The sequence below is a fragment of the Coenobita brevimanus genome, chromosome 54, assembly GCF_032717465.1.
Source record: "Coenobita brevimanus isolate Jiangsu-jjx chromosome 54, ASM3271746v2, whole genome shotgun sequence".
In the NCBI taxonomy this organism is placed as follows: Eukaryota; Metazoa; Arthropoda; class Malacostraca; order Decapoda; family Coenobitidae; genus Coenobita; species Coenobita brevimanus.
In genome coordinates, this window is record NC_137007.1 from 28,944,006 (window position 1) to 28,970,956 (window position 26,951).

General features: G+C 51.5%; 1 protein-coding gene across 1 annotated transcript; it reads right to left on the bottom strand.

The window, feature by feature from the left end:
- Positions 1 to 2,015: 2,015 nt before the first annotated feature.
- Positions 2,016 to 24,464, bottom strand: LOC145401064 (uncharacterized). The gene is made up of 4 exons (XM_080273436.1): positions 24,393 to 24,464; positions 4,214 to 4,407; positions 3,331 to 3,517; positions 2,016 to 2,426 (listed from the first exon to the last, which is right to left on the bottom strand). Exons 1-4 carry the CDS (start codon positions 24,462 to 24,464, stop codon positions 2,016 to 2,018), a joined length of 864 nt encoding a protein of 287 aa, XP_080129562.1.
- Between the last annotated feature and the right edge of the window lie 2,487 nt (positions 24,465 to 26,951).

A 26,951-nucleotide genomic window follows, 5' to 3' on the forward strand; every position in this document is an offset into this window, starting at 1 on the left:
ATGTATTTCGCATAAGATTTTCAGATTTGAAGTCCAACATACATACATACATACATATATATATATATATATATATATATATATATATATATATATATATACAGTATATATATACATATATATATATATATATATATATATATATATGTACTGTAATATATATATATATATATATATATATATATATATATATATATATATATATATATATATATATATATATAATGTTTTTTTGCGGGGAAATCATTACTTTTATGGACAATAATTATTGTCTATTATAATATATGAATTGAGGTACCCAGTTTGTTATATGTCCAAATTATCTTCAGGATCAGCTTTCATAATGAGAGGCTAATTCAGATGCTCTGCAATCGAAAACAGTATATATTATACGACACACGATAAAACGTCGCTCACCCATTATAAATGTGAAATCAGATGGGGGATAATTTCAAGTTACCTCACTGCCTGCTTGAGCATCACTAAAACGATTTCCCTTTGGGATCAGTTTTCAGATAAACAGTTATGATGAGTAAACTACACACACACACGTCCTACTACAGTGCACTAAATCTATGTCAGGGCACATGAAGTAAAATCATATGTGTTAATTGGGTAATACAGTATTTATTCCAGAAACGTGAAGGATAGTAGTCAAGTGCTACATGTGTAAAGCAATATCTTATCAGTAAAGGCTGGATCGAACGGGTCAGGCCATCTACCAAGTTTAACTATTTATGCAATGAAGTATAGCAATATTAGTGACCACAAATGTACAGTATCGTTGTAAACACCAGTAGCCTATATTTCACACACACACACACACACACACACACACACACACACACACACACGTTTTTAGTGTATATAAATGATATAGACAGTAACACTGGAAATGAAAGCTATCTAAATATGTTTGCAAATGATGCAAAAAATACAAGGAGAATTACTAACACAGACTCTTGTAAAGAGCTACAAGAAGAATTAAATAAACTTCATGAATGGAGTAATACATGGCAAATGGAATTCAGTGTGGACAAGTGTCATGTAATCAAGTTTGGTAAAAGTGGAAAAAGACCTGATTGGGATTGTACGTTAGGAAATAAAACCATGCACACATCAGAAAGAGAGAAGGACCTAGGTGTGAATATCAATAACAATCTCTGGCTGACCACATCAGTGAGAAGGTACGGAACATGTATACACTGCCTGCAAATATGAGAATAGCATTCACATAGATAAATGAAGACATGCTAAGAAAGATAATAACATCATTCATCAGACCAACCCTGGAGTATGCATCAGTAGTCTGGAGTCCTCATCTCAAAAAACACATGGACAAGATTGAAAAAGTTCAAAGGGCCACTGCAAGATGGGTACCAAGCTTAAGGGATCTAAGCTACAAAGAAAGACTAAATAAACTGAATTTACCAACACTACAGGAGAGAAGGAAAAGAGGTGACATGATTATGCTATATAAATGCATATCAGGGAAGGAGAAAATAGACAAATGATTACTTAACCTATGGGACAGCATCAGCAAGAGGACACTGCAAAACACTGCATAAGAAGAGATGTGATAAAGACGTAAGGAAATTTAGTTTCTCAAACAGAGCAACTGATCAGTGGAATGCACTACCGAATGAAATAGTGTGTGTCAAAACAATTCACAAATTTAAGGACATGTACGATAAATATGGTTTAAGACATGGGACAGCACGAGCTTGACTCATTCCTGTAAAGGTACAATTAGGTACGGTAAGAACACACAGGGTGGGGGAAAATGTGTTGAAAATATCTGCTGGATATTCGTAACACGTGGATAATGAAAGAGTGAATTCAAAGTCAAGGTATTTATAACACTGAACAGTTGTTTGTTGTTCTTGTTGTGGCCACAGGCTCATCTGAAGGTAAATTCAGTCAGCTTCAGACTGATGTACTGCCCTTCTCCTATAGTCCACCACTACCTCTTTCCGTTCGAGAGACAGGGAGGGACAGAGACAACTCAAAACATTCTAAGTATAAAACTCATCGTCACTCGGCTCGCTTATGGTGATGTCAGGATGGCCCGTGAGAAGAATCGAACTGACATGTGCATCCAGGTCAGAGATGCCATCTTCTGACCTCTCTGACTTCACCTCACCCTCAGCATCACCTTCAGACCTAACCTCGTCCGATTTATTCTCCTCTTCGTCTTCTCCTACGGCAGAACTCGAGGTGTTGTAGGATTCCGTCGGTGGACTTGGCGGGACGAACGTTGGGATGTTGTAGACAGGCATGGCAGGTGAGGCAGGGGGTGAGCTGGATGAGGCTAGACGGGGCGAGGATAGGGGTAAGCGTGGCTTATGGCGAGGCGGGACGGGGCTACGGGGTGGAGGGGGAGGGCCTACTCGAGGTACACGACACACCCCTGCTGGTGCCCGGTGCTGAAGTGGACAAAAAGTAAGCAGATATACACAAGTGAATAACAACTAGAGGGAGTCATCGTTGGGGATGAGTTCTAAAACATCGTAACTTCTTCCATAGTAGATGTCATAATCATCATCATCATCATCCAGGTCTTTTTTTTTTTTTTTTTTTTGGTGAGGTAGGGTTCAGAGAGCGAGAGTGAGTGGGAGAACGAAATACAAGTGCCAGTAGCAAAGGTCATGTGGGACTATTTTATGATATGAAAGTATAGTAAGGAGTAGCACGACAGAGGATAAGCTGAAACTAAAAGGGGTCGGAAGAGCAATAAAAAGTGGTACTAACCTTACTATAGTAAATTATCTGTTAAATGATAGTCCAAGAACATGCTTCATCAGTATCATCAACCTGTCAGTGCACGGTAAAGCCCCGTCCACACGAGCGGGCAATCCCCGCGGGCACAAGCGAGCAGTTTGCCTGTTGACGGGCTCACCGCTTGTGCCCGCGGGCAAATGCGTAAATTGCCCGTGGCAATTAAAGGCCCGTCCAGACGATCGAGCAATGCCCGCGGGCACAAGCGAGCTGTTTGCCTGTTGACGGGCTCACCGCTTGTGCTCGCGGGCAAATGTGTAAATTGCCACGGGCAATTTACACATTTGCCCGCGGGCACAAGCGGTGAGCCCGTCAACAGGCAAACTGCTCGCTTGTGCCCGCGGGCATTGCCCGCTCGTGTGGACAGGGCTTAAGAGATAAAAATCTCCCAGCTTTCCCAACTCTGCCCTGTTATGGCTAAAAGAGTCTAGAATATTGAGGGATATTCTGGCACATAGACACATAGATTTTGCACATATATAAAAGCGTCATGTTCCCTGGTCATTTGTTGCTTCCTGATGGTTGTAATTAGACACAACAACGGTGCCTCACCTGGACCTTCTTGCCTGGAGGTGGTGGCATGACCCTCCTCTCCGCCTCGTAGGTCACTTCCTCCAGCAGCGACCTAACCTCCGCCCCCACCCTCACCCCTGGCCCCGTCCCCAACCCTGATACAGGCCCGTCTCCTCTTGGGGCGGGGCGGGGCGACACTCGGGGGCGGCGTCGGGGCTCAAAGGGGCTGTGGAAGGGAAGGGGATGAGTGGTTTACAGTCGTCAGCCTAACCTCATTCCCACTTAAAAAAAAAAGGGGGGGGGGTACTCCATTACTATCGACATTATTTTTGTCAGGGTGATCATCATCGTCATCATATCATTGTCAGATCCATCATTATCATCATCATCATATCATTATTTTAGATCCACCATCATCATCATATTATTATTATTATTTTAGATCCATCGTCATCATCATCATATCATTATTTTAGATCAATCATCATCATCATCATCATCATCATCATACCATTATTTCAGATCCATCATCAACATATTATTTCAGATCATCATCAGCATTATCATCATCATATCGTTATTTCAGATCCATCGTCATCATCATATTATTATTTTTATTATTTCATATCCATCATCATCATCATCATGATTTCAAATCCACCACCACCACCACCATCATCATCATCATCATCATCATCATCATCATCATCTTCATCATCATATTTCAGATCTATCATCATCATCATTTCATATCCATCGTCATCATCATCATCATCATATTTCAGATCTATCATCATCATCATTTCATATCCATCATCATCATCATCATCATCATCAAAACATTACTGTCCAGTGATCTAAGTTAGGCAACATCCAGCATACGAAAAACGGAAGCAAAAATAGGGGACACGTATTAACTTACCCCTTAGGAGCCATGTTGATGTTATCCAGTCTCTTGGTTCTCATAATTACTGCCATCCTGTGAGCCAGTTTGAGGTTGTCCTGGCAGATCTTCCCCTGGCGGTCCCTCTCTATCCTCAGCTTCTTCAGTTTGACCTCCAGGTGGGGGAAACTCTGCGGTGGCTGGGCATCGATCCTCGGTAGGGCGCTTACAACCTGAGTAACGGTTTGGGGGTTAAATGTTTAATTTTCTGGTAATTTTTGGTGATTTACATGCCGTTTATGGATGCTGAGATTATTTATGCGTTGTCTTGCGGTCACTGTTGTTATTGAAACTGTGGTTGTTGGGATGGGACACATAAAAACCGTGATTCGACTGTATGGCATGTCAACAACCCTGACGCGGTCAGAGGGCTGGTACTACAATCCCAAACAGATCATCTTTTCATACTGAATAATCTCCATCAACATGCCTATATCCCACACCAAGCCCTCTTCCTCCCATCATCCGCAGACATCACCTTTTGCTCCCCAAACCTCGCCCCCACAACATCCTGGAGAGTGGTCAAAACCCTTGGATCTGATCCCCTCCCAGTCATCATCACTACCAAAACTAGAATCACCCCATCTGGCCACAGACACACATGCACTAATTATAAGAGAGCCAACTGGGAGGCCTTCACAAATGAAACAGAACAACACTTTGAAACATGAAACAGTACACTCATCACAAACTTCAACACTGCTGTGCACGCTTTCGCAGACAAAAGACACATCTCTAGAGGCAACAGAAAGAGACATAATCCCAACTTCACACCAGAAATTTAAGGCCTCATCAGCCAATGGGACACACTACGACACTCCCTAGTACCCCATACACAAGACATCGTACAACAAATACAAGAACTCTGCTATGCTGGATGTTTTTAGACCGACTTCTCGCTCTAACTGACACCAGCGACTGAGCGGGGTCCTCTTTCTAGACCGGAAGTAGAACACTTACAAAGGAACAGGGCATAAAACCTCGGCAGTATACCTTAACACATCTTTTGTCTCAGTTCAATCTCCTTTCAGTATTCATACAAAGATACACTGAATATGGATGGGGTAAAGTGACAGGGCGACTAATGCTAGCATAACATATCACATGGGCACGGTATTAATGCCTGACTCAGTGTACAATTTCCTTTCAGTACACATATAACATTTCATATGGGCACGGTATTGATGCCTGAGTCAGTGCACAATTTCCTTTCAATATACATATCAAGATACACTGAACACGAATAGGGTAAAGTGACAAGTTAATTAATACTAGCATAACATATCACATGGGCACGGTATTTATGCCTGAGTCAATGCACGAGGGAATATCACATAGCCGTGGCGACACTGTTCACACAATCTGTCTTTTGGACTGCACTTGGTAGGTTAGTCTCTTGGCTGCACAGTAGTACATTACCCTGGTTCCGGAGAGCTTAGGCATAAACACAGTACTTCGAATAGACTAGAGTAGAGATCTTTGTGTATTGTTTCTGTCTCACTGTTTGTATCACTTATAGTCACTTTCACTGTTCAAGTCTTTAGCATGACTCTGGGAGTTGGAGGCGTTGTCACTGGGCTACTGAGGCCTGGGTTTAACTGAGGTGGCGCCCGGGAGTGGGAGGGGGCCCTTCTGGGGAGCCCTCCTGTAGAAGGCAAGGGACAGCTCTTGGGGGGCATCGTGGCCCGGGCACATGTCTGGTCTGGGATGCAGGGAGGCCCTTTCCTGTGTGGGCCTCGACCTGGTAAGGGGCCCTCGGGACTGGGGCCAAACAGTGTCAGGAGTTGGGCCTGCCTCTTCTTACTCTTAGCAGAGGGCTGACGGAGAGTGGGGCCGGAGCGGTCCCACCTTGGGGTCCGCGGGCTGGCCCTGGGAGGCCTGGGTCTGCAGTTGCATCTAGGTTGGGGTGCCGTCAGGGGTTGACTGCAGCACCTTACCCACAGGGCGTCTGTCAGGATCCGGCGTCATCCAGGGGCAGACTGTAGGACATGAACCCTGCCTTCAGCGACAGGACCTCGCCACCAGTCCTGGAACGGCAGCACCTCCGGGGAACCACACCTGGAGGGAGAGAGAGAAGGGCATCCCATGCAGCTGAGAGGTAGTGAGCCGGCCGCACAAGGGACCTTCCCCTCGAGGCAGTGGATGAAGGTCGTACAGTAGCTGTCCCTTCCCCGACGTGTACAGTGGCCGTCATCGCAGTTCCACAGCCCCTTGGGGTATCAGCAGAAGGATGTACAGTGGTCGTCCTTTCCCCGGTACTTACAGTGGCATTACCGCGGCGCTGCTGCCGAAGGAGGAAGAGGCAGATGAGGGATGTACAGTGGCCATTCCCTCCCCGGCACGTACAGTGACTGTTGCCGCGGGTCTGCCTGCCCAACGGGAAGTAGCTGAGGGACATACAGTGGCCATTCCCTCCCCGGTGTGTACAGTGGCCATTACCGCGGGGTTACTCCCATAGGAGGAGGAGGAAGTGGATGAGGGACATACAGTGGCCATTTCTTCCCCGACGCATACAGTAGCCGTCATCGTGGTTCCACTCCTCCTGCCGTTACCTGTCGGTGTGTGCTCAATAGCTAGCACACCAATGCGGTCTCCAGATGTGGCTGCAGCAGAAGGACGTACAGTGGCTGTTCCTTCCTCAACGTGTACAGTGGACATCGTCGCGGGGCTGCAGGGGGAAACAGCTGAGGGAGGTACAGTGGCCATTCCCTCCCCAGTACATACAGTGGCCGTTACCGTGGTGCTGCCTGGAACTGTATCTGGAGCAGTCCCACCCCGATCCTGCCGACGGCTGGTCCGGCCCAAAAGTAATGTCGCATTCCTGCGACGTCGCAGTTGGGTAGGTTGAGGGGAAGAGGGACACAAGGTCGGGGCGCCCCAGCGCCCGTCTTGCTCTGGGCCAGTCCCGCACTCACCTGGCCCTCTGTGGTGTCCTCCTGGGATGGGGGTAGGGCTGTGGCTCCATAGCAGGGTGGGGGGTCCGGCGGCGGAGGCGCACATATTACCACTGTCTGTGGTAAAGAAGTCATGGACCCGTGACTGGAGGTGGTATGTACTTGTAGTGGAGGTCTGGTGGGTAGGTGTGATGTGTTGGAGGAGGGCAGTCCAGTGATGTGTTATGTGATTAGGTTCTTGGTGGGGGTTGAGTGTGAGGTGGAGTGTGGAAGTGTGTACGGTGTGGCGGAGGCTGTGGAGGAGCTGGTGTGTCCCTCGTACTCTCTGGCCAGGTCCGTGTGGGGGATGCCAAACTATTCTCTGGATCCTCATCTCGGGTGGTGGTGCCTGGTGCAGGGTTGGTGGCTGTATGCTGGCTAGGGGTGAGGTCCTTGGCCTTTTATGGGGGAGGTTAGAGTAGGAGCAGTTGCTTCCCCTGAGGAAATGGGTCGGTGGAAATTTCCACCTTACTTGATGTAGGCTGAGTGTATTGGGACTAGTATTGGGTGTGTGTGTGTGTGTGTGGCATTTGGGGGTGAGTGTGGTGAAGTTGTTGAGGTAGGAGTGGGCGTAGGGGTGTATCTGGTTGGTGGGCCTGAGAGGCATCCGGATCTGGTGGTGGTGGCAGTGAGGGCAGGTGTGGGAGGTGAAGCAGTGGAGGCACGTGGTGGTGTGGGCGTCCTGTTTTGGTCGTGGGCGGTTGTGGGTGGTGGTGAGGGGTGGCGTGTGTATTGGGCATGATCGGTGGGTAAAGGGTGGACAAGTGTGGATGATTGAGTGGTGTGGGTGGTGTTGTTGCACGTGGGGAGTTTGTGGGTGAGGTGGTGCGGGGGGTGGTGACAGAGGGAGTGAGGGTGGGGGAGGGTGTGTGTCGTGGCAGTAAGGTGCAGGTGGTTGTTTCCACAGTGGTCATGGCGGGGCTTGTTGCGGAGTGGCATGGTGGTGGTGTGTTGGTAGGAATATAGGTCGGTGATTGGAAGTGGTGGGTCGGAGGAGGTGAGGTGAGGTGGGGTGTGGTAGGTGAGGAGGTTGCGGCCTCAGAGGAAGTTGGTGGTGGGCCATGTAAGGGTGCAGTGGGAGGAGGTGTTGTGGCAGGTGAGGTGGAGGAGTAGGAGTATGAATCAGTGAGATGATTCTTAGAAGGAGGGGAGGTGAGTGGTGCGAGGCGGGAGGTGTGAGGCGGGAGGTGTGTGGCACGTGGTTTGGCAGAATGGTATTGTGAGTGGGTTGGAAGGGGCGCACATGACGGTTACGATACGTGCGTGTATGCCCATGCTGTTGGATAATGACTTGGTATGGGTTGGGGACTTTGATGATGGTGAAGGGGCCTTCGAATCGGGGAGAAATTTTGTGTGGGGTAAGTAAGTGTGCTACGACGACAGAGTCTCCTGGTTTGTAGGGGTTGGAGGTGATCGTGTCTGGCTGTAAATCTTGTTGTTGAAGGTGGTGGAGGCGTCTCTTGAGGTGGTGTAGGGGGTCGGTTGTGGTGGGTTGGGGAGGGGGTTGGAGGTGTTGGCGGAGGGGCAAAAGGAGCGGGGCTTCCCTGAAGACTTGCTCATGGGGGATGATTCCATCATCCCTAGGACATGTGTTGAGGCCCCATTGAACAGTCTTTACATGGGGTGGCCAGTCATCATTGCCTGTTTGTATAATTAAGGTCCGTACCTGGTTAAGGAGAGAACAATGACTTCTCTCGCAGACACTATTTCCCTGGGGCTAGTATGGGGAGGAGTGTGATATTTGGTATCCGAATAGATTTGCCAGTTCCTCGCAGACTTTGTCTGTGAATTCTGGGACGTTATCAGAATGTAGGGCCTCGGGGATCCCAAAATAAGGGAAGACGTGGCGGACCAATGCATCCGCTACTGTCACTGCATTATGTTCTTCTGCGGGGGCAGGTGATGAGGAATTTAGATAATACATCAGCGAAGGTAATGATGTGTTTGTAGCCTGCCTTGGGTGTTAGGGGCTCGACTGTGTCGACCGACAGTAATTGCCATGGTTTGTGTGCGGTGATTTTTCCTGCCTGTCCAGCTGCGCGCGTGGTCTTTACCCAAGGAGCAGGCTCGGCACGTTTGGATGATGTTTTAGGCAGTGGTGGAGGGGTTTGGTGTCCAATGAATGTCATTAAAGACTTGTAGAAACTTTTTTGTGCCGAGGTAGATGCCATTGTCTGTGTGGAGATGAAGCATGGCATCGTACGCAGTGTCAGGATTGAGGACAATGTGGCTGTCATAGTTAAACAGGTGTTCGCCGTGTTGGTGTAATTTGGCAAAGGTGTGTGGTGTTATCCAGAGGGGGCATTGCTTGGCCTGCCACATTTGGATGAGGTCTGTGTTGGTGCGGATTGAGTTGATGGTTAGGCGGGAGAGGGCATCGGGGTTTGTGTGGAGCTTCCTGGGTTGGTATGATATTTCAAAATCAAATTCCTCCAGCGCTTCTCTCCATCAAAGCAGTTGAGCGCTGGTGGTGTTGGATTGTTGAAGCCACTGGAGAGATTGATGGTCAGTAATGACTACATGGGTGCCAGAAATATAGTATCTGAAGTAATCTAAAGCCCGAATAATGCCCAGGCACTCACTTTTCATAGCAGCGTAATTTCTCTCAGCCTGGTTGAGGGTGCAGCTGGCACAGGCGATGATGTGCTCCCATCTGTTCTGCACTGCACCGATGGCAATCAGGGAAACGGTGTATAGACGGAAGGGTAGGTTGTAGTCGGGGAAAGTGACAATCGGGGCTGAGACGAGTTTGTTTTTGAGGGTGTTAAAAGCTGCAATTCGGGTATCTGTCCAGACGAAAGGCTTGTCTTTCCTTGTGAGATCGTGTAAGGTTTTGGCAATGTCAGTGAAGCCTTTGACAAAACGCCAGTAGTAAGAGGTAAGTCCGAGGAAGGCGCGCATTTCACGGGCGTCCTTAGGTAGAGGGAGGTCGGCAATGGCACGCAATTTGTTGGGATCAGGAGAGATGCCCTCGGCTCCGATCACGTGTCTCAAGAAGGAGATGATCTTTCTGCTAGGACACACTTAGAAGGTTTGAGTTTGGGTCCGGCCTGGCGTATTCGCATGAAAACCTGTTTGAGGCGTTGGAGATGGTCGGCCCAGGTTCGGCTGAACACGATAACATCGTCTAGATACGCTAGGCAGATCTCCCGGGTCAGGCTGCTCAGGACTGACTCCATGAGGCGGGAGAATGTGGCTGGGGCATTGCAAAGCCTGAAAGGGAGGACGTTAAATTCATAATGTTTGCTGTTGCTGGTGGAGAAGGCTTTTTTTTTTTTTTTTGTCCTCTGGGTGGACGGGGACTTGCCAGCACCCCGACTGCAGGTCGAGGGTGGAAAACCAGGAAGAGTCGTGTAGTGAGTCGAGGGAATCGCCTATACTAGGTAGGGGAGTGGCGTCCTTGCTGGTGACATCATTGAATTTACGGTAGTCAACACAGAACTGCATGGTGCCATCCTTTTTTTCTAACGAGTACAATGGGGGAGGACCAGGGGCTGGTGGAGTGGGAAAGAACGCCAGCATCGAGCATGTCCCGGACCTGCCGGTCTTCCTCTGCCTGCTGCTTTGGGTTCTTGCGTCGTGAGGGTTGGCAGATGGGTGGTCCCCTGGTGTGGATTTTGTGGTTGAGGTAGGTGGTGTGCCCGATGTCTGCTGGGCCAGATGAAAAAAGGTCTTGGAAGTCCAGGAGGAGTTGTCGGAGGCTGTGGGCATGGTGGGTGGAGAGGTGGTCAGGTAGAGTAGGTAGCGTGGTGGGGAAGGGGAGGGTGTCTCATAAGGCTCTGCCTCTTCCATGTCACCTACTATTAACCCTCAAGGGAGGGTAAGTGGTGTGGCAGCGAGATTGGCGATTCGTGCTTGGACATGGGGGGGAAGGAATGTGGGAGAGAGTAAACATAATGAAAGGGGCCCGGATGGTAAGCTGGGTGAGAAAAGTACAGAGGTACTGCCGGGCCTGTTTAATTGTAACCAAGCCTCGTGGTGTGGGGGAATGGTAACGGCAGAAGCAATGGTGGCAGGAAAAGTTGGAGGGGGAGGTGAGGTAGGAGAGGAAGGAGAAGAGGACTGGGGGTGAGAAGGTACAGTGGTGGGTGAAGGGAGGGGCGAGGTTGGAGGTGAGATGCACGTGCAGAGTGGGTGAGGAGTGTGGGGGGGTGCACGTGCTGTGTGGGTGGTTAAGGGGGAGGGGGCTGGACGAAAGTGAAGGCGGCTCTTGTGGCAGTCGATGCTTGCGTGAAGCTTTTGTAGGAGGTCCAGCCCCAGGTAGCCGTCATATGCACGGCAGGTGGAATCGAACACGATGAAGGGGTGACTTGTTGGTGGGTTTCAGTCCGCATGTCCCTGGTCTCCCCATGGATAGGCAGGGGGCCGTCCCCCGCATCTACGAGGTTGGCTGAGGTGGAGAGAAGGGGGCCGAAGGCAGAGCTGTAGCGGGAGTAAAAATGCGAGTAGAGGCAGGATCTGGCTGCTCCCGTGTCAACTAATAGTCTTGCCTTGACCCCATTCAGCCTTATTTTGTCGTATGTGAAGTGGCCCTCGCCACTGTGGGGAGGTGCGGGGGCAGACCTACAAATCCATCTGTTGTACGGTGCCTTCCTCTTCAGGCTCCACTTCCCCCGGGTCTGTATAAGTTAGGGGTGGAGCATTGTCTTGTGGTGCTTCGTCTTCCAAGGATGGCACCTTCCGATGCCCTTGTGGTGCTGTCCTGCATCGAGTGGCTTTCAGTTGCTCACGTATGTCATGCAGAGGGCAGCTGTGACTGCGGGCGGTAAATTCCCACAGGTTAATGGATATCAAGTTGGAGTTTTCTCTGGGGTTAGGGCATTTCTTCGGAGGGTGAGCCCTGGGTATGGCAGGTGATGGCTCCATAGTGGGTTGTGATGGGGGCATCCGTTGCCCCTGGGATGCTGTCTTGGTTGTGGGGAACTTACTGACAACATGTATGGGTTGGAGTGTGGGGCGGGCGGCGAGGAGGCATCGTACAAGCTGCAGATCTTGGTCCAGGTCTCCCGATGGATCATAAATTGTAAAGTGTTCCCTGACTGTGCATGGGAGGATCCTCAGCAGGGTATTGAATGTCTGTTGATCCCGAGTGGCTGTACTGGCTTCGGGATTGGCGGCGGTGACGAGTTGCCGTGCCTGGATGAATGTGTCAACGAGGCTACCTTCATATGTGAGGGCGTCAAGTTGTGAGAGAGTGACAACTCTGCCCAAGGAAGGCGTAACTGCCAGTTTCACGATATGTGTGAATTGGTCCCATTTTAAATCGGGAATGATTTTTGTGGCTATAGTTGCCACAATTTTGCCCATGTTAGGTAGTGTGATGGCAATTTTCTCCCTGTCGTTATCAAACCCAGTGTCTAATAAGGGTTTAACCATATCCAAGTATGCATCGATTTCGTATTGTTCGGGGTTGAACTTTGGCAATTGAAAGTGTGGTTTGGTTGCCATTGTGTAAGATTTCCCTATTTGTTCCTCCGTGTTCTAGTCGGATCCAGAACCACCGCTTGCCACCAGTTTTATGCTGGATGTTTTTAGACCGACTTCTCGCTCTAAAGACACCAGTGACTGAGCAGGGTCCTCTTTCTAGACCGGAAGTAGAACACTTACAAAGGAACAGGGCATAAAAACTCGGCAGTATACCTTAACACATCTTTTGTCTCAGTTCAATCTCCTTTCAGTATACATACAAAGATACACTGAGTATGGATGGGGTAAAGTGAGAGGGCGACTAATGCTAGCATAACATATGGGCACGGTGTTAATGCCTGAGTCAGTGTACAATTTCCTTTCAATACACATATGTAACATTTCATATGGGCACGGTATTGATGCCTGAGTCAGTGCACAATTTCCTTTCAATATACATATCAAGATACACTAAACACGAATAGGGTAAAGTGACAGGTTAATTAATACTAGCATAAAATATCACATGGGCACGGTATTTATGCCTGAGTCAATGCACAAGGGAATATCACATAGCCGTGGCGACACTGTTCACACAATCTGTCTTTTGGACTGCACTTGGTAGGTTAGTCTCTTGGCTGCACAGTAGTACGTTACCCTGGTTCCGGAGAGCTTAGGCATAAACACAGTACTTCGAATAGACTAGAGTAGAGATCTTTGTGTATTGTTTCTGTCTCACTGTTTGTATCACTTATAGTCACTTTCACTGTTTAAGTCTTTAGCATGACTCTGGGAGTTGGAGGCGTTGTCACTGGGCTACTGAGGCCTGGGTTTAACTGAGGTGGCGCCCGGGAGTGGGAGGGGGCCCTTCTGGGGAGCCCTTCTGTAGAAGGCAAGGGACAGCCCTCGGGGGCATCGTGGCCCGGGTGCATGTCTGGTCTGGGGTGCAGGGAGGCCCTTTCGTGTGTGGGCCTCGACCTGGTAAGGGGCCCTCGGGACGGGCCAAACAGTGTCAGGAGTTGGGCCTGCCGCTTTTTACTCCTGGCTGAGGGTTGACGGAGAGTGGGGCCAGAGCGGTCCCTCCTTGGGGTCCACGGGCTGGCCCTGGGAGGCCTGGATCTGTGGTCGCCTCTGGGTTGGGGCACCATCAGGGGTTGACTGCAGCACATCTCCCGTGGGGCGTCCGTCAGGATCTGGCGTCGTCCAGGGGCAGACTGTAGGGCATGAACCCTGCCTTCAGCGACAGGACCTTGCTACCACTCCTGGAATGGCAGCACCTCCGGGGAACCACACCTGGAGGGAGAGAGAGAAGGGCGTCCCACGCAGACGAGAGGTAGTGAGCCAGCCGCGCAAGGGACCTTCCCCTTCGGGAGAACCCTCAAGGCTGTGGATGAAGGGCGTACAGTGGCCATCCCTTCCCCAACGTGTACAGTGGCCGTCGTCGTGGTTCCATAGCCCCTTGGGGTAGCAGCAGAAGAACGTACAGTGGTTGTTCCTTCCCCGGTACTTATATTGGCCGTTACCACGAGGCTACTCCCGTAGGAGGAGGAGGAGGAGGAGGAAGTGGATGAGGGACGTACAGTGGCCGTTCCCTCCCCGACTCGTACAGTGGCTGTCGTCACAGTTCCACTCCTCCTGCCTTCGGTGTGTGCTCAATAGCTAGCGGTCTCCAGATGTGGCTGCAGCAGGAGGACATACAGTGGCCGTTCCTTCCCTGACGCGTACAGTGGCCATCATCGTGGGGCTGCAGGGGGAAACAGCTGAGGGATGTACAGTGGCTGTTCCCTCCCCGGTACGTACAGTAGCCATTACTGCTGTGCTGTCTGGGACTGTATCTGGAGCAGTCCCACCCCGATCCTGCCGAGGGCTGGTCCGGCTGAGAAGTAGTGTCGCATTCCTGTGACGTCGCAGTTGGGTAGGTTGAGGGGAAGAGGGACACAAGGTCGGGGCTCCCTGGCACCCGTCTTGCTCTGGGCCAGTCCCGCACTCACCTGGCCCTCCGTGGTGTCCTCCTGGGATGGGGGTAAGGCTGTTGCTCCGTAGTGGAGTGGGAGGTCTGGCGGCGGAGGTGCGCATATTAAACTCAGCACTGAGATAAACAATAAAATATCAGAACAGCAAGCACTTAACTGGAATAATTATCTCCAAACGCTTGACAACAAAACAAACTCCAGCAAACTCTACAAAACACTAAACAGCATCACACTCTCCAACAGCAACACTACACAGTCATACGCTGCCATCACAACAGACACATGCCTTCAAACAAACAACAAGCAAACACTCTCATCAATCGCTTTTCACGTGTCAGCCATCTAAACCCCCATCGCGACGACTGACGTATCATCCGACGTAAGAGACAGTTCCCCACAGACCCAGACTTCGCACCTTTCACTTGCAACTAGATGAAGCACATCATTAACATCCTTAAGCACTCATCTGCCTGTGGAGCAGACAACATAAGCAACATACACCATAAACACCTTGGACCACAAGGCATACAAGCACTCAACAACATATCAAACTACAGCTACTCACACAACATCTAGAAGCGTGACATAGAAGCATGGCATTATCATCACTATCCCAAACCCAACAAAGACTCCACGTTATCATCCTCACACCGCCCTATCACACTCCACTGCACCCCCTCCAAAGTCACTTAACGACTGGTACTACAACTAGTTACACCTCACACCCCCCTAGCCCCATCACAACATGGTTTTAGTCCACTACACTCCACAAACACTCTCCTTACAGACCCTACACAGAGAGTTTTTTGATGGCATGAATTCAGCTAGGCCACCACACAGGACACACCTGGTCACACTAGACATTAACAAAGCTTTTGATGCCATCCCCCGCCACAACCTCACGAACAAAATATTCAACACAAACATGCACAAATAACACAAAAAGATGGCTGGCAAACTACTTAGCAGGCAGATGTGCACATGTTAAACATTTGCCGGTCAGTCTTCGAACACCAGAAACTTCACAAATGGCATCCCCCAAGGATCTGTTTTGTCCCCTACACTCCTTAACCCATACATACATGCACACCCCACACACCACAGATACACATAGCTTCCTATGCAGACGATGTAACACATGTGCACACCAAAACGCAAAGACAGCTGCACACATCCTCCAACTTTACCTCAACACGCTACACGAATGGTTCACCGCAAACAGGCTCAAAATAGCCCCAACGAAATCTATGGTGAACCTTCTCACAAACTGGACAGCAACACATCACAAACATTAAAAATAAATTAACACCAACTCTCAGTGCCTTGAGGTCACATGCCCATACAACATTTGGACACAACAAAGAAACCACCACCACAGTATACAAACAATAAATACGTTCAGTGATGAACTATGCAAGCCCTGCCTGGGCTCCTAACCTCACTAAAACACACTACAACACCCAGCAGACCATACAGAACAAGGCCCTAAAAATAACCACAGGCTGCAGAGCTACTACACCTACATACCACCTACATCAAGAAACCAAAGTCCTCAAAGTCAAGGATCATCTAGACATGAGAGGCACCCAAATTCTCGCTGCAGCCCCCACAAACCCACAACATCCACTACACTACATGGCAGCACATCCACGCACACCAAGGAACATCAAAACAACACCCAGCACACGATATCACACAAATACGGTCATCTCTCCCCCTTCGCCCGCCTCAGACCAGCTTCCAGAAGCATATCCATACTCAAATCACTCGCTACTCCATTCAGTCACTTAAAGACAACACGCAGCTGCATGCACGGCCTTCTGATATCCACCCGTCTGAATCCTTTCTCCCTCGTGAGGACAGGGTCCACCATTCCATGCTGAGATGTGGGCATCATCCAGCCCCTTAAGCTATCAGAAGAGGCTGAATGACTCCGTCGCTGATGCCTGTCCAGGATGTAACACAGCACCCCATACTATTAAGCACATTATGGAAGACTTCATTGCACATGTTATGCGAGGTGTTTTTAGTCTGACCTCTTGTCCTAAAAATGCCCGCGACTGAGCAGGGTCCTCTTTCCGGACCGGAAGTAATGCACCAACAAAGGAACAGGGCATAAAAACTCGGCAGTATACCTTAACACATCTATTGTCTTAATTCAACACACCTTACAATACAAAAACAAAGAGACACTGGATACAGAATGGACAGGGTGACAGAGTTGGTTTTCAGATACAAAGTGTACAAACACAACAGTGATGTCGAGGGCAGAATATAATGATAGTCACTTATACAGATATTGTCAGTCACTAGAGCATGGCATAGGTGTCAGCTTTAGGCATAATTGCCATTTAATATACTTAACTGGATGCACTATATGTGAATGGGATAAAGGGCCAGGTTGGTCGATATTACTATACACTTGATGTGGCGCAAGCTGCTGCACACGGAATTGTCAGTTAGCTGTGGCGACACTGTTCCACTGGTTTTGTCTCTGCTGGCTGATCTTAGTCTTTTTTGGGGTGCCACTAGTATATACACGGCATTTCTGTATATCACAACTGTCTTACGATTCGTGCTCACTGACCCTTTGGCTTCTGCCCTTGTATTGATATACGCTGTTTGTCACTTTATATTATGTTTTCACAGTTCCTTTGTCACTGTCTCTTTTGCTTACTTAGGCACGACTTAGGAGGAGCATTGAAGTTGCCACTATGCCCCAGGTTCCTGGGCTAACAGAGGTGACGCCCAGGCGTGGGAGGGGGCCCTTCTAGGGAGCCCTCCTGCAGGAGGCAATGTACCACCCGCAAGGGCGTCACTGCCCGGGCCTGCTTTGTCAGGGGGGTGCAGGGAGGCCCTTCCATCTGGGGGCCTCGACCTGATAGGTGGCCCTCGTGCTGGGGCCTTGTCGGTGGGGTGCAGGGAGGCCCTCCTGTCTGGGGGCCTCGACCTGGTAGGTGGCCTTTGGGGCTGGGGCCAAACAGCTTCAGTAGGCAGGCCTGCCACCTCTTACTCTGGGCAGAGGGCCATGGGAGAGTGGGGCCCGAGTGGCTCTGCTCTGGGGCCTGCTGACTGGCCCTGGGAGTCTGGGTGCTGCGGTCGCCTACAGAGCGGGGCACTGTCAGGAGTGGACTGTAGTGCCTCCTCGGCCAGGTGTCCATCAGGGGCCGGTGTCGTCCAGGGGTCGGCTGCAGGACTGGGACAGGACCTTGCCACCACTCTTGGAACGGCAGCACCTCTGGCGAACCACACCAGGAGGGAGAGAGGGAAGGGCATCCCATGCAGCCGAGAGGTAGTGGGCCGGCCGCACAAGGGACCCTCTCCTCCGGGAGAACCCTAGAGACTATGGATGAAAAACGTACTGTGGCTGCTCCTTCCCCCACACGTACTGTGGCCATTGTGGCGGTTCCGCAGTCCCTAAGGGTAGCAGCTGAAGGGCGTAATGTGGCCGTGACCGCGGTACTGCTCCCGAAGGAGGAAGAGGCAGATGAGGGGCATACTGAGGCCGCTTCCTCCCCGACACATGCTGTGGCCGTTGTCATGGCTCTGCCTGCCCAGTGGGAAGTAACTGAAGGGTGTACTGTGGCCGCTTCCTCCCCGGTACATACTGTGGCCGTTACTGCGGTGTTACTCCCGTAGGAGGAGGAGGTAGTGGATGAGGGGCGTACTGTGGCCGCTCCCTCCCCGACATGTACTGTGGCCGTTGTTGCGGTTCCACTCCTTCCTATGTCAGTCGGTGCATGCTCAATAGCTAACGCTCTGAGGTTGTCTCCAGATGTGGCTGTAGCTAAAGAGCTTACTGTGGCCGCTCCTTCCCCCACACGTACTGTGGCCATTGTGGCGGCGCTACAGGGGGAAACAACTGAGGGGCGTACTGTGGCCGCTCCCTCCCCGGCACGTACTGTGGCTGTTACTGTGGTGTTGTTTGGGACTGTATCTGGGCAGTCCCACCCTGAACCTGGTGAAGGCTGCTCCGTTCGTAAGGTCGTCTCTCATTCCTGCGTTGTTGTTGTTGTTGGGTCAGTTGAGGGGAAGAGGGACTCAAGGTAGGGGCGCCCCGGCGCCCTTCTTGCTCTGGGTCAGTCTCACACTGACCTGGCCCGCCGTGGTGTCCTCCTGGGGTGGTAGTGGGGCTGCGGCTCGGCAGCGGGGTGGGGGGTGGCGGGATGGGTGGTTCGGTGGCGGCGGAGGTGTGTATTTTAGCACACAATCACCTATGCCAACAACACAACATATGCTCCTTGAGAGCTCTGTGGGAAAGCCCAGTCTTGGCCGTGGCCTTTCTCAGGGACTCGGGGCTGTTCGGCCAGACTGCCTAGGGAACAACTACTGCTACTACTACTGTAAGGAGATTAGTCTGGTGGTAGTGTGGACAGCTGGCCATAGCATCATCTGCTGAGCCCGGATTCGCAAATTATGATCATGTTCCCTGTCGTGATTTAAGACTTATTTCTGCAGGAATGATGAGACATGCGAAAATACGGTGCTTTCCTTTGTACTTCGTGGAAAAGAAATGAAATGCGTGGCTTGCAAGTCAGTGCCCCCGGAAATGAGGTGAGAGAAGAACAGTGTAGTGCCCCCAGAAACACGGTGAGAGAGACACAGTGTAGTGCCCCCAGAACCGCAGTGAGAGAGGAACAGCGCAGTGCCCCCAGAAACACACCGACACCCCTACCCGGACCCCACGGAGTAGCCACACCCACACTAGGGGACCCAATACGACAACGGCATAAGCCAGCCCAGACCGTGCGCCCTTATGACACCCAACCGTCACACCGCCACCATAGCAGAAGGACACTGCCTTCGGGGAATGGGACTGCCAGATCAGACCGGGGTGGAACTGATATCTCAGTTCCTGACAGCGCCCCTCTGGAGACGGCCAATTGCCGCTCCCGCCTTCGTCAGTCGGCCAAGCATCGCACTGAAGGTGTTTCCTCCGAGAAGGCCTATTGCCGCTCATCTCTTCTGCCCCAGGAGACAGCCGATTGCCGCTCCTCCCTCCTTCCGAAGGAGACGGCCTATTGCCACTCTGGAAGCGCTGCCCCTGAGACGGCCTATTGCCTCTCACCCTTCCTGCCGAAGGAGACGGCCTATTGCCGCTCTGAAGGCGCTGCCCCTGAGACGGCCTATTGCCACTCCTCCCTCATGCCGAAGGAGACGGCCTATTGCCGCTCTGGAGGTGCTGCCCCCGAGATGGCCGATTGCAGCTCCTCCCTCCTGCCGAAGGAGACGGCCTATTGCCGCTCTGAAGGTGCGGCCCCCGAGACGGCCGATTGCCGCTCCTCCCTCCTGCCGAAGGAGACGGCCTGTTGCCGCTCTGAAGGCGCTGCCCCTGAGGCGGCCAATTGCCGCTCTTCCCTCCTGCCAAAGGAGACGGCCAATTGCCGCTCCAAAGGCACTGCCCCTGAGACGGCCAAATGCCGCTCCCCCCTCCTGCAGAAGAGACAGGCCAACGGTTGCTTGAGAGGTGACCAGAGGCGCACTGACTCCCCCACACAGCCACGGCCTATTGCCGGGCCCCACAGCCAGAAGGAGGTGTCAACATCGCCCCTGCGTGAGACAGGCGCCCAGCTCCCCAGCACCAGAGACCCCCCGCGAGGCCTAATGGCTTCCCCTGGCCTCCGGTCTCTACGCCTGGCCCTGGAGAAGACTCACCTGTCGGGCCCTAGTGCAGGATGGTGCCGCAGCCCCCACCTGATGGCGCCCCTTGATTCTGGGGACCACAGCCCTCAGCCTCTCCGGGCCCTCCCCAGGACCCCCGGGTGCAACCTCTCCATGCCCAAGAGACGGCGAAAGACCTCCACCTCCGGCCGAAACTGGAGCCAGAGACTTCTGGACCTGTTTGGCCCCAGCCCTGACGGCCACACCCCTAGCCCTAGCCCGGAGACTACGGGCCCTTGTGCCACGTGAGCCCTGGATGTGAGAGGACGCCCCTGCGAGCCGTCCCGTGCCCTCTTGGCACACCCTTCCTCAGCGGTGCCCCTAGTCCGGCAGACTAGACGCCGGCGTGTCTCCCCGCCGCCCCCACGACATGAGTGAATTATGTAAAGTGTGGCATTGCCCCAGGACTAGTGAAGGAAATTATGTTAAGTGTGACGTTGCCCTAGAAAACAGGTTACAGTGATATAGTGACTTAATGTATGTCAAATGTCGGGGTGAGTCAAATCACGGGCGAATGAGTAAGAACGAGTACAGTGAGTTCTGAGGAATCCGACTCATAAGTGACGCCCTTATAAGAAACCAGTTAGAACTCTTCCCCTGAGGAAATCTCTGTAGTGAAAATATACCTATGTCCCTTGTTACTGGAAAACAATAGAGAAGTGAGAGTAATATCCTCCCCTTTATATTACCGTAAACAGTGAATATCTAGTGTCCCTCTACTCCCTCGCTTCCTACAAAATCCCCTCCCCGTAGCTAACGTAACATAAACGAGAGATAGAAACAAATGTCAAAACCCCTTTGCTATCAGGTGATACTAAGAGTGAATTAGTAATACTTATCTAAAATACCCGCCGGCGGACCACCCACCCCACCACCGAGCCGCTACCACACCACCACCCCAGGAGGACACAATGGTGGGACTAGTGACCCAGTACAAGAGGGTCACCGGGACACTACTGTCCTGAGTCCTTTTTCCCCGCAACTACCCCAACACCGCTCGCTGGTGCAGTGGTAACGTTCTCGCTTGCCATCTGGTAGACGGGAGTTCGCGCCTCGCTCAGGTTGCGAAAAGTTTCACTGACGAAGTGGGTGGTTACTGTCCCCTTTGAGCAAGGGGACGGGTGTGTGCGTGTGCGAAGGTCACAGCCTTGCCCTTAGATCGGACTATATGAGCTCTCAGCTCCCTTCCGGGAGGGTAAAAGCTGACGATCACGACCATCAAGTGATCCTGACCGACCCGGTGAATTACCAGGTGAGCGGAAAGAGGCAATGACTTTGCAAGAGGGACAGCCGTCACCAGAATCGGGGTGGGACCGAACATGATTCAGTCCCAGGTAACACCGCGTCGACGGCCACTGTACATGACGGGGAAGGAGCGGCCACTGTACGCCCTTCAGTTGCTTCCCAAAGGGCAGGCAGGCTTACGGCTACGGCCAGAAGTTCACACCAGGGTAAGGGGACCCTCGGCTACGGCCTTAGTGTGTACTGGAGAGGGCGCGGCCTCTGTGCACCCCTCTCCTGCTTTTCTCTCCTACGAGAGCAACACCGCGTCGACGGCCACTGTACGTGACGGGGAAGGAGCGGCCACTGTACGCCCTTCAGTTGCTTCTCTAAGGGTAGATAAGCTACCGGCTACAGCCAGAGTACGTACCAGGGTAGACAGGCCCTCGGCTATGGCCTCAGTACATACCGGAGAGGGCGCGGCCTCTGTGCACCCGTCTCCTGCTTTTCCCTCCTACGGGAGCAACACCGCGTTGACGGCCACTGTACGTGACGGGGAAGGAGTGGCCACTGTACGCCCTTCAGTTGCTTCTCATAGGGCGGGTAAGCCTACGGCTACGGCCGCAGTACGTACCAGGGTAAGCAGACCCAAGGCTACGGCCTCAGTACGTACCGGAGAGGACACGGACTCCGTGTACCTTTCTCCTGCCTTTTCCTCCTGTGGGAGCAGCACCGCCAGCACGGCCACTGTACGTGCGGGGGAAGGAGCGGCCACTGTATGCCCTTCAGCTGTGTGCCCTAGGAGTCACGGAACCGCGTTCACGGCCACTGTATGTGACGGGGAAGGAGCGGCCACTGTATGCACTTCATTCGTGGCTCTGAGAGCACTCCCGACGCAGGAAGTCCCTTGCACGGCCGACACCTTCCATCTCGGCTGTGTGGGACACCGTTTGTCACCCTCCGGGAGTGTTGCCCCGGAGGTGTTGCCAGAGTGGTGGCAAGGCCTGATCCAGGCCCTACCTCCTATCCCTGGGAGATCTCTGTTCCTGTTGGACACGCGACGGAGACGGTGCCACAGCCCACCCCTGTCGGCGCCTTTCCCTACAGGCGACCACAGTCCTAGGACTCCCAGGCCCGACCAGCAGCCTCCAGACGAGGGCAACCCAGGCTCACTCACCCCATGGAGCCAGAGGCGACAGGCCCGCCTCCTACAGCTGTTTGGCCCCAGTCCCGAGGGCCACCTCTCAGGTCGAGGCCCCCAGACCGGAGGGCCTCCCTGCACCCCACCAACGAGGCTCCAGTACGAGGGCCTCCTCTCAGGTCGAGGCCCCCCAGACAGGAGGGCCTCCTCTCAGGTCGAGGCCCCCAGACAGGAGGGCCTCCCTGTATTCCACCGACGACCAGGACCCGGGCAGTGTATTGCCCTCTACAGGAAGGCTCCCCCTAGGGCCTTCCCAGCACGCCCGTACTCCAGAGTGATTCATACCCAGGACACACGGGTAAATAGTGACCCCCCCTTGTACTGAGAACAACCCAGGGGGAAATAACAGTGAACAGTGACCAAGTGGTGGCCGTGTAATACCAGTGACAGTTACCATTAATCTATAAGAGCCCGATACCCGGCAGAACAGAAAATAGCCTGAGTCCTAAATAAGAGAACTTATAGTAATTGTGAGAGTCCTAAATAAGAGAACTTATAGTAATTGTGAGTCCTAAATAAGAGAACTTATAGTAATTGTGAGAGTCCTAAATAAGAGAACTTATAGTAATTGTGAGAGTCCTAAATAAGAGAACTTATAGTAATTGTGAGAGTCCTAAATAAGAGAACTTATAGTAATTGTGAGAGTCCTAAATAAGAGAACTTATAGTAATTGTGAGAGTCCTAAATAAGAGAACTTATAGTAACTGTGAACGGAGACCAGGGTGCGCGGGAAAATAAAAAAATCTGTGTATAAGTGCCGCCGCGACTAAGTGCGCGATCCGCACCCTGTCTAGTTATAGTAGTATTCACCCCACGGACTCGTAATCTTGTTCATTCCCAGTGCATCTAACTAAATATATATTCTGCCTAAAGATGAAACACGGGTATCGCAATATTATAACTAATAACATAAGTGTACATGTATAATACTGTGTCTCAAGTGTTACTGTGAATCTTGGTGTCAAAGGCTAACTCAGTGTCCCTGTCTTCTGTATATCCAATACCACTCTGTTATATTTTAATGGTGTAGAAATTAAGGCAATAGATGTGTTAAGGTATACTGCCTGGTTTTTATGTCCTGTTCCTTTGTGGGTGCTTTACTTCCGGTCCGGAAAGAGGACCCCGCTCAGTCGCTGGTGTTCTTAGGACGAGAAGTCGACCTATAAGACACCCAGCATAACATTATCCTTTCCCAGTATTACCATAACTCTGTTCCGGCTCGTCACGAGTCCTTCCCCCCCCCCATGTGAACTCCCTCTTCCCACGCTCCCACGCGCGCCCGTGTTCCCTGTGCACCTGTTCACTAGATTTTCTGTATTGGCAACCGTATTGGTTAAGTCAGTATCCTGCGAGATACTAATATCCTAGTTAAGGTTTTATTTCTGTGTCACTTATTGTGTTGTAATATCTGCTGTTTTTGTCCTGTGTCTGACTGTGGTAATATACGTGTAAAAGGTTATTGCCTGAAGTTTTTGTGTTCTGCCTCTCTTTCATTGCACTAAGCTCCGGTCTCGAAAGAGGACCCCGCTACACGTTAGGTGCTTTAGGACCGAGGAGTCGGGCCTTTTTCACCTAGCATTGCAAGAATAAAACATCTTATGACAGGGAAATGATCATTAGTTTGTGAGTCCTGGCTTGGTGTTAGGTAGGGTAAAATTAGTTATTCATATGTGGCTACCTTAGAATCATTCTTGTAATGTAAGTCAATCTAAAGTATAAGTCACGGTGCACTGATGTTAGAAGAATGATAAATTTACTCTTACCTTTCGTCTATGTTCTTTATAACGACGATCACGAAACGGCTTCTCAATCACAACCTCACGTAACGTTAACATTTTCCTTAGTATCTCGGTTTCATTATATTCTCTTACACAACCACTCTTTTCTTCAATTTTCTCTTCGTAGCACTCTGTAGCCTGAATATCTGCTGAGTGGGTGCCTGTGCAGGCTGCGTGCCTCTCCGCGTCTGTCGTTGCTATGGTAACTAGACGCTCCCACTTGGCTTCGATACACACACACACACACACACACACACACACACACTAAGGACGTATTTACGAGAGGAAAGGTGGTAGAATTATCTACCTATCAATAGCTAGACGCCTTAATCTCGTAATTGGTGACCACAAACAAATCGCCTCCATGTCTCCCTGTCCCCTGCCATTACACTTCCTTCCCCTCTCTCTTATGCCTATTCACTCCATTTTATCCTCGGTCTCCCCGTCCCTCCCCCCTCCACCTTACTCTCATACACATCCTCATTAGTCTCTCACGCTTCATCCTCTCCAAAATTTTTGAATGCATTACCCTCTCAGGCTTCTGGAAGTTTTCAGTGGAAAGTAAAATCGTTGTGTATTAGCCATGGTAAAGCAGATAAGGCAAATCCAGATACTTAAGGCTCATACTGAGAGCTTCTTCAAGAATGCAAAACCACTGTTTAAAAATGTTATGCGAGGTGTTTTTAGCTCGACTTCTCGCGCCAAAAACACTCGCGACTGAGCGGGGTCCTCTTTCCGGACCAGAAATAAAACACTCACAAAGGTACAGGGCATAAAAACTAGGCAGTACACCTTAACACATCTATTAGCTTATTTCAATACACTGTGACAATACAAACAAAGAGTTACAAGATATGATAGGGACAGGGTTACAGAGTTAACTTCACAATAACATATAGCACACACAGCACAGGCAGAGGGTAGAGTTCTGTAATTATATCTCGATGGTGGATCTGGTGGATCGTAAGTTCAGTATACCCGTATTGTGTCTATAGGCAAAATGTGTATTTAATAATCTCGACCTGATGCACTATGGGTGGAGTGGGCCAAGGGTCGAGAGAGTGAGCATTACTATAATGGATTATAGCACGAGCCGCGACACTCGAGGAAGTTACTTAGTCGCGGGGACACTGTTCACCGTCTTTTGGCTTTTCTCTGTGCTCAGGTTCTATGTTCGGGTTCACTGGTCTTTTCTGTTCAGCCTGGGTATTTTAATTCACTGTGTTACTAATATTATTCTGGCCTCACTCTTTCACTGTCACTGTTCACTCCCGTCTCCGTGGTTTTTCTCTGGCACAGGAGATACACTTAAGTCACTACTGACCCTTGTTTCCTGGGCTTAACACAAGTGGCGCCTGGGCGTGGGAGGGGGCTCTGCTGGGGAGCCGTCCTGCAGGAGACAGTGGACTGCCTGTAGGAGTGTCACTACCCGGGGTTCCTTCGTCTGGGGGGTGCAGGGAGGCTCTCCCGTTTGGGGGCCTTGACCTGAGAGGCCCTCGTGGCGGAGCCTCGTCGGTGGGGTGCAAGGAGGCCCTCTGGACTGGGGGCCTCGACCTGAAGGGTGGCCCTCTGGACTGGGGCTGAACAGCTGCAGGAGGCGAGCCTGTCGCCTCTTCTTCTGGGCAGAGAGTCGTGGGGGAGTAGAGCTCAAGTGGCTTGAGGCCTGCCGGCCCGGTCTGGGAGCCTGGGTGCTGCGGTCGCCTTTAGTGAAGGGCGCCGTCAGGGGCAGACTGCGGCACCTCTTCTTTCCGGCGTCCGTCAGAGACCAGGACCGACCAGGGGTAGGCAGCAGGGCTGATGCAGGGCCGCGCCACCACTCCGGTAGTACCTCGGGGGAACCACACCTGGAGGGAGTAAGAGAGGGGCGTCCCACGCAGCCGAGAGGTGAAAGGCTGGCCGCGCAAAGTACCTCCTTCTCCGGGAAGACCTCAGAGATCACAGATGAAGGACGTACAGTGGCCGATCCTTCCCCCACACATACAGTGGCCGATGTGGCGGTTCCGTGATCCCCGGGGCCTACAGCTGAAGGACGTACAGTGGCCGATCCTTCCCCCACACGTACAGTGGCCGATGTGGCGGTGCTGCTCCCGAAGGAGGAAGAGGCAGATGAGCGGCGCACAATGGCTACACCCTCCCCGGCACATACAGTGGCCGATACCGGGGTTCTGCCTGCCCCATGGAAAGTAACAGAAGGACGTACAGTGGCCGATGTGGCGGTGTTACTCCCGTAGTAGGAAGAGGTAGTGGATGAGGGGCGTACAGTGGCTGAACCCTCCCCGATACGTACAGTGGCCGATATCGCGGTTCCATTCCTGCTTCCACTTCCGATTGGAGTGCATTCAATAGCTGACACTCCGGAGGTAGTACTCACATAGGAGGAGGAGGTTGTGGATGAGGGGCGTACAGTGGCCGAACCCTCCTCGACACGTACAGTGGCCGATATCGCGGTTCCACTCCTCCTCTCTCTGCCAGTCGGTGTGCGCTCAATAGCTGTAACTCCGTGGCCTTTGTCAATCGGTGTACGCTCAATAGCTGACACTCCGA

What these genes read in the sequence shown, in the direction of transcription:
- LOC145401064 (XM_080273436.1), bottom strand. Translation starts at nt 24,464, where the DNA reads ATGTTAACGTTACGTGAGGTTGTGATTGAGAAGCCGTTTCGTGATCGT. An exon ending in ATCAACATGGCTCCTAAGGG is followed by an intron (nt 3,518 to 4,213) that starts GTAAGTTAATAC and finishes TCCCTTCCACAG; the next exon opens with CCCCTTTGAGCCCCGACGCC. An exon ending in CTCCAGGCAAGAAGGTCCAG is followed by an intron (nt 2,427 to 3,330) that starts GTGAGGCACCGT and finishes TGTCCACTTCAG; the next exon opens with CACCGGGCACCAGCAGGGGT.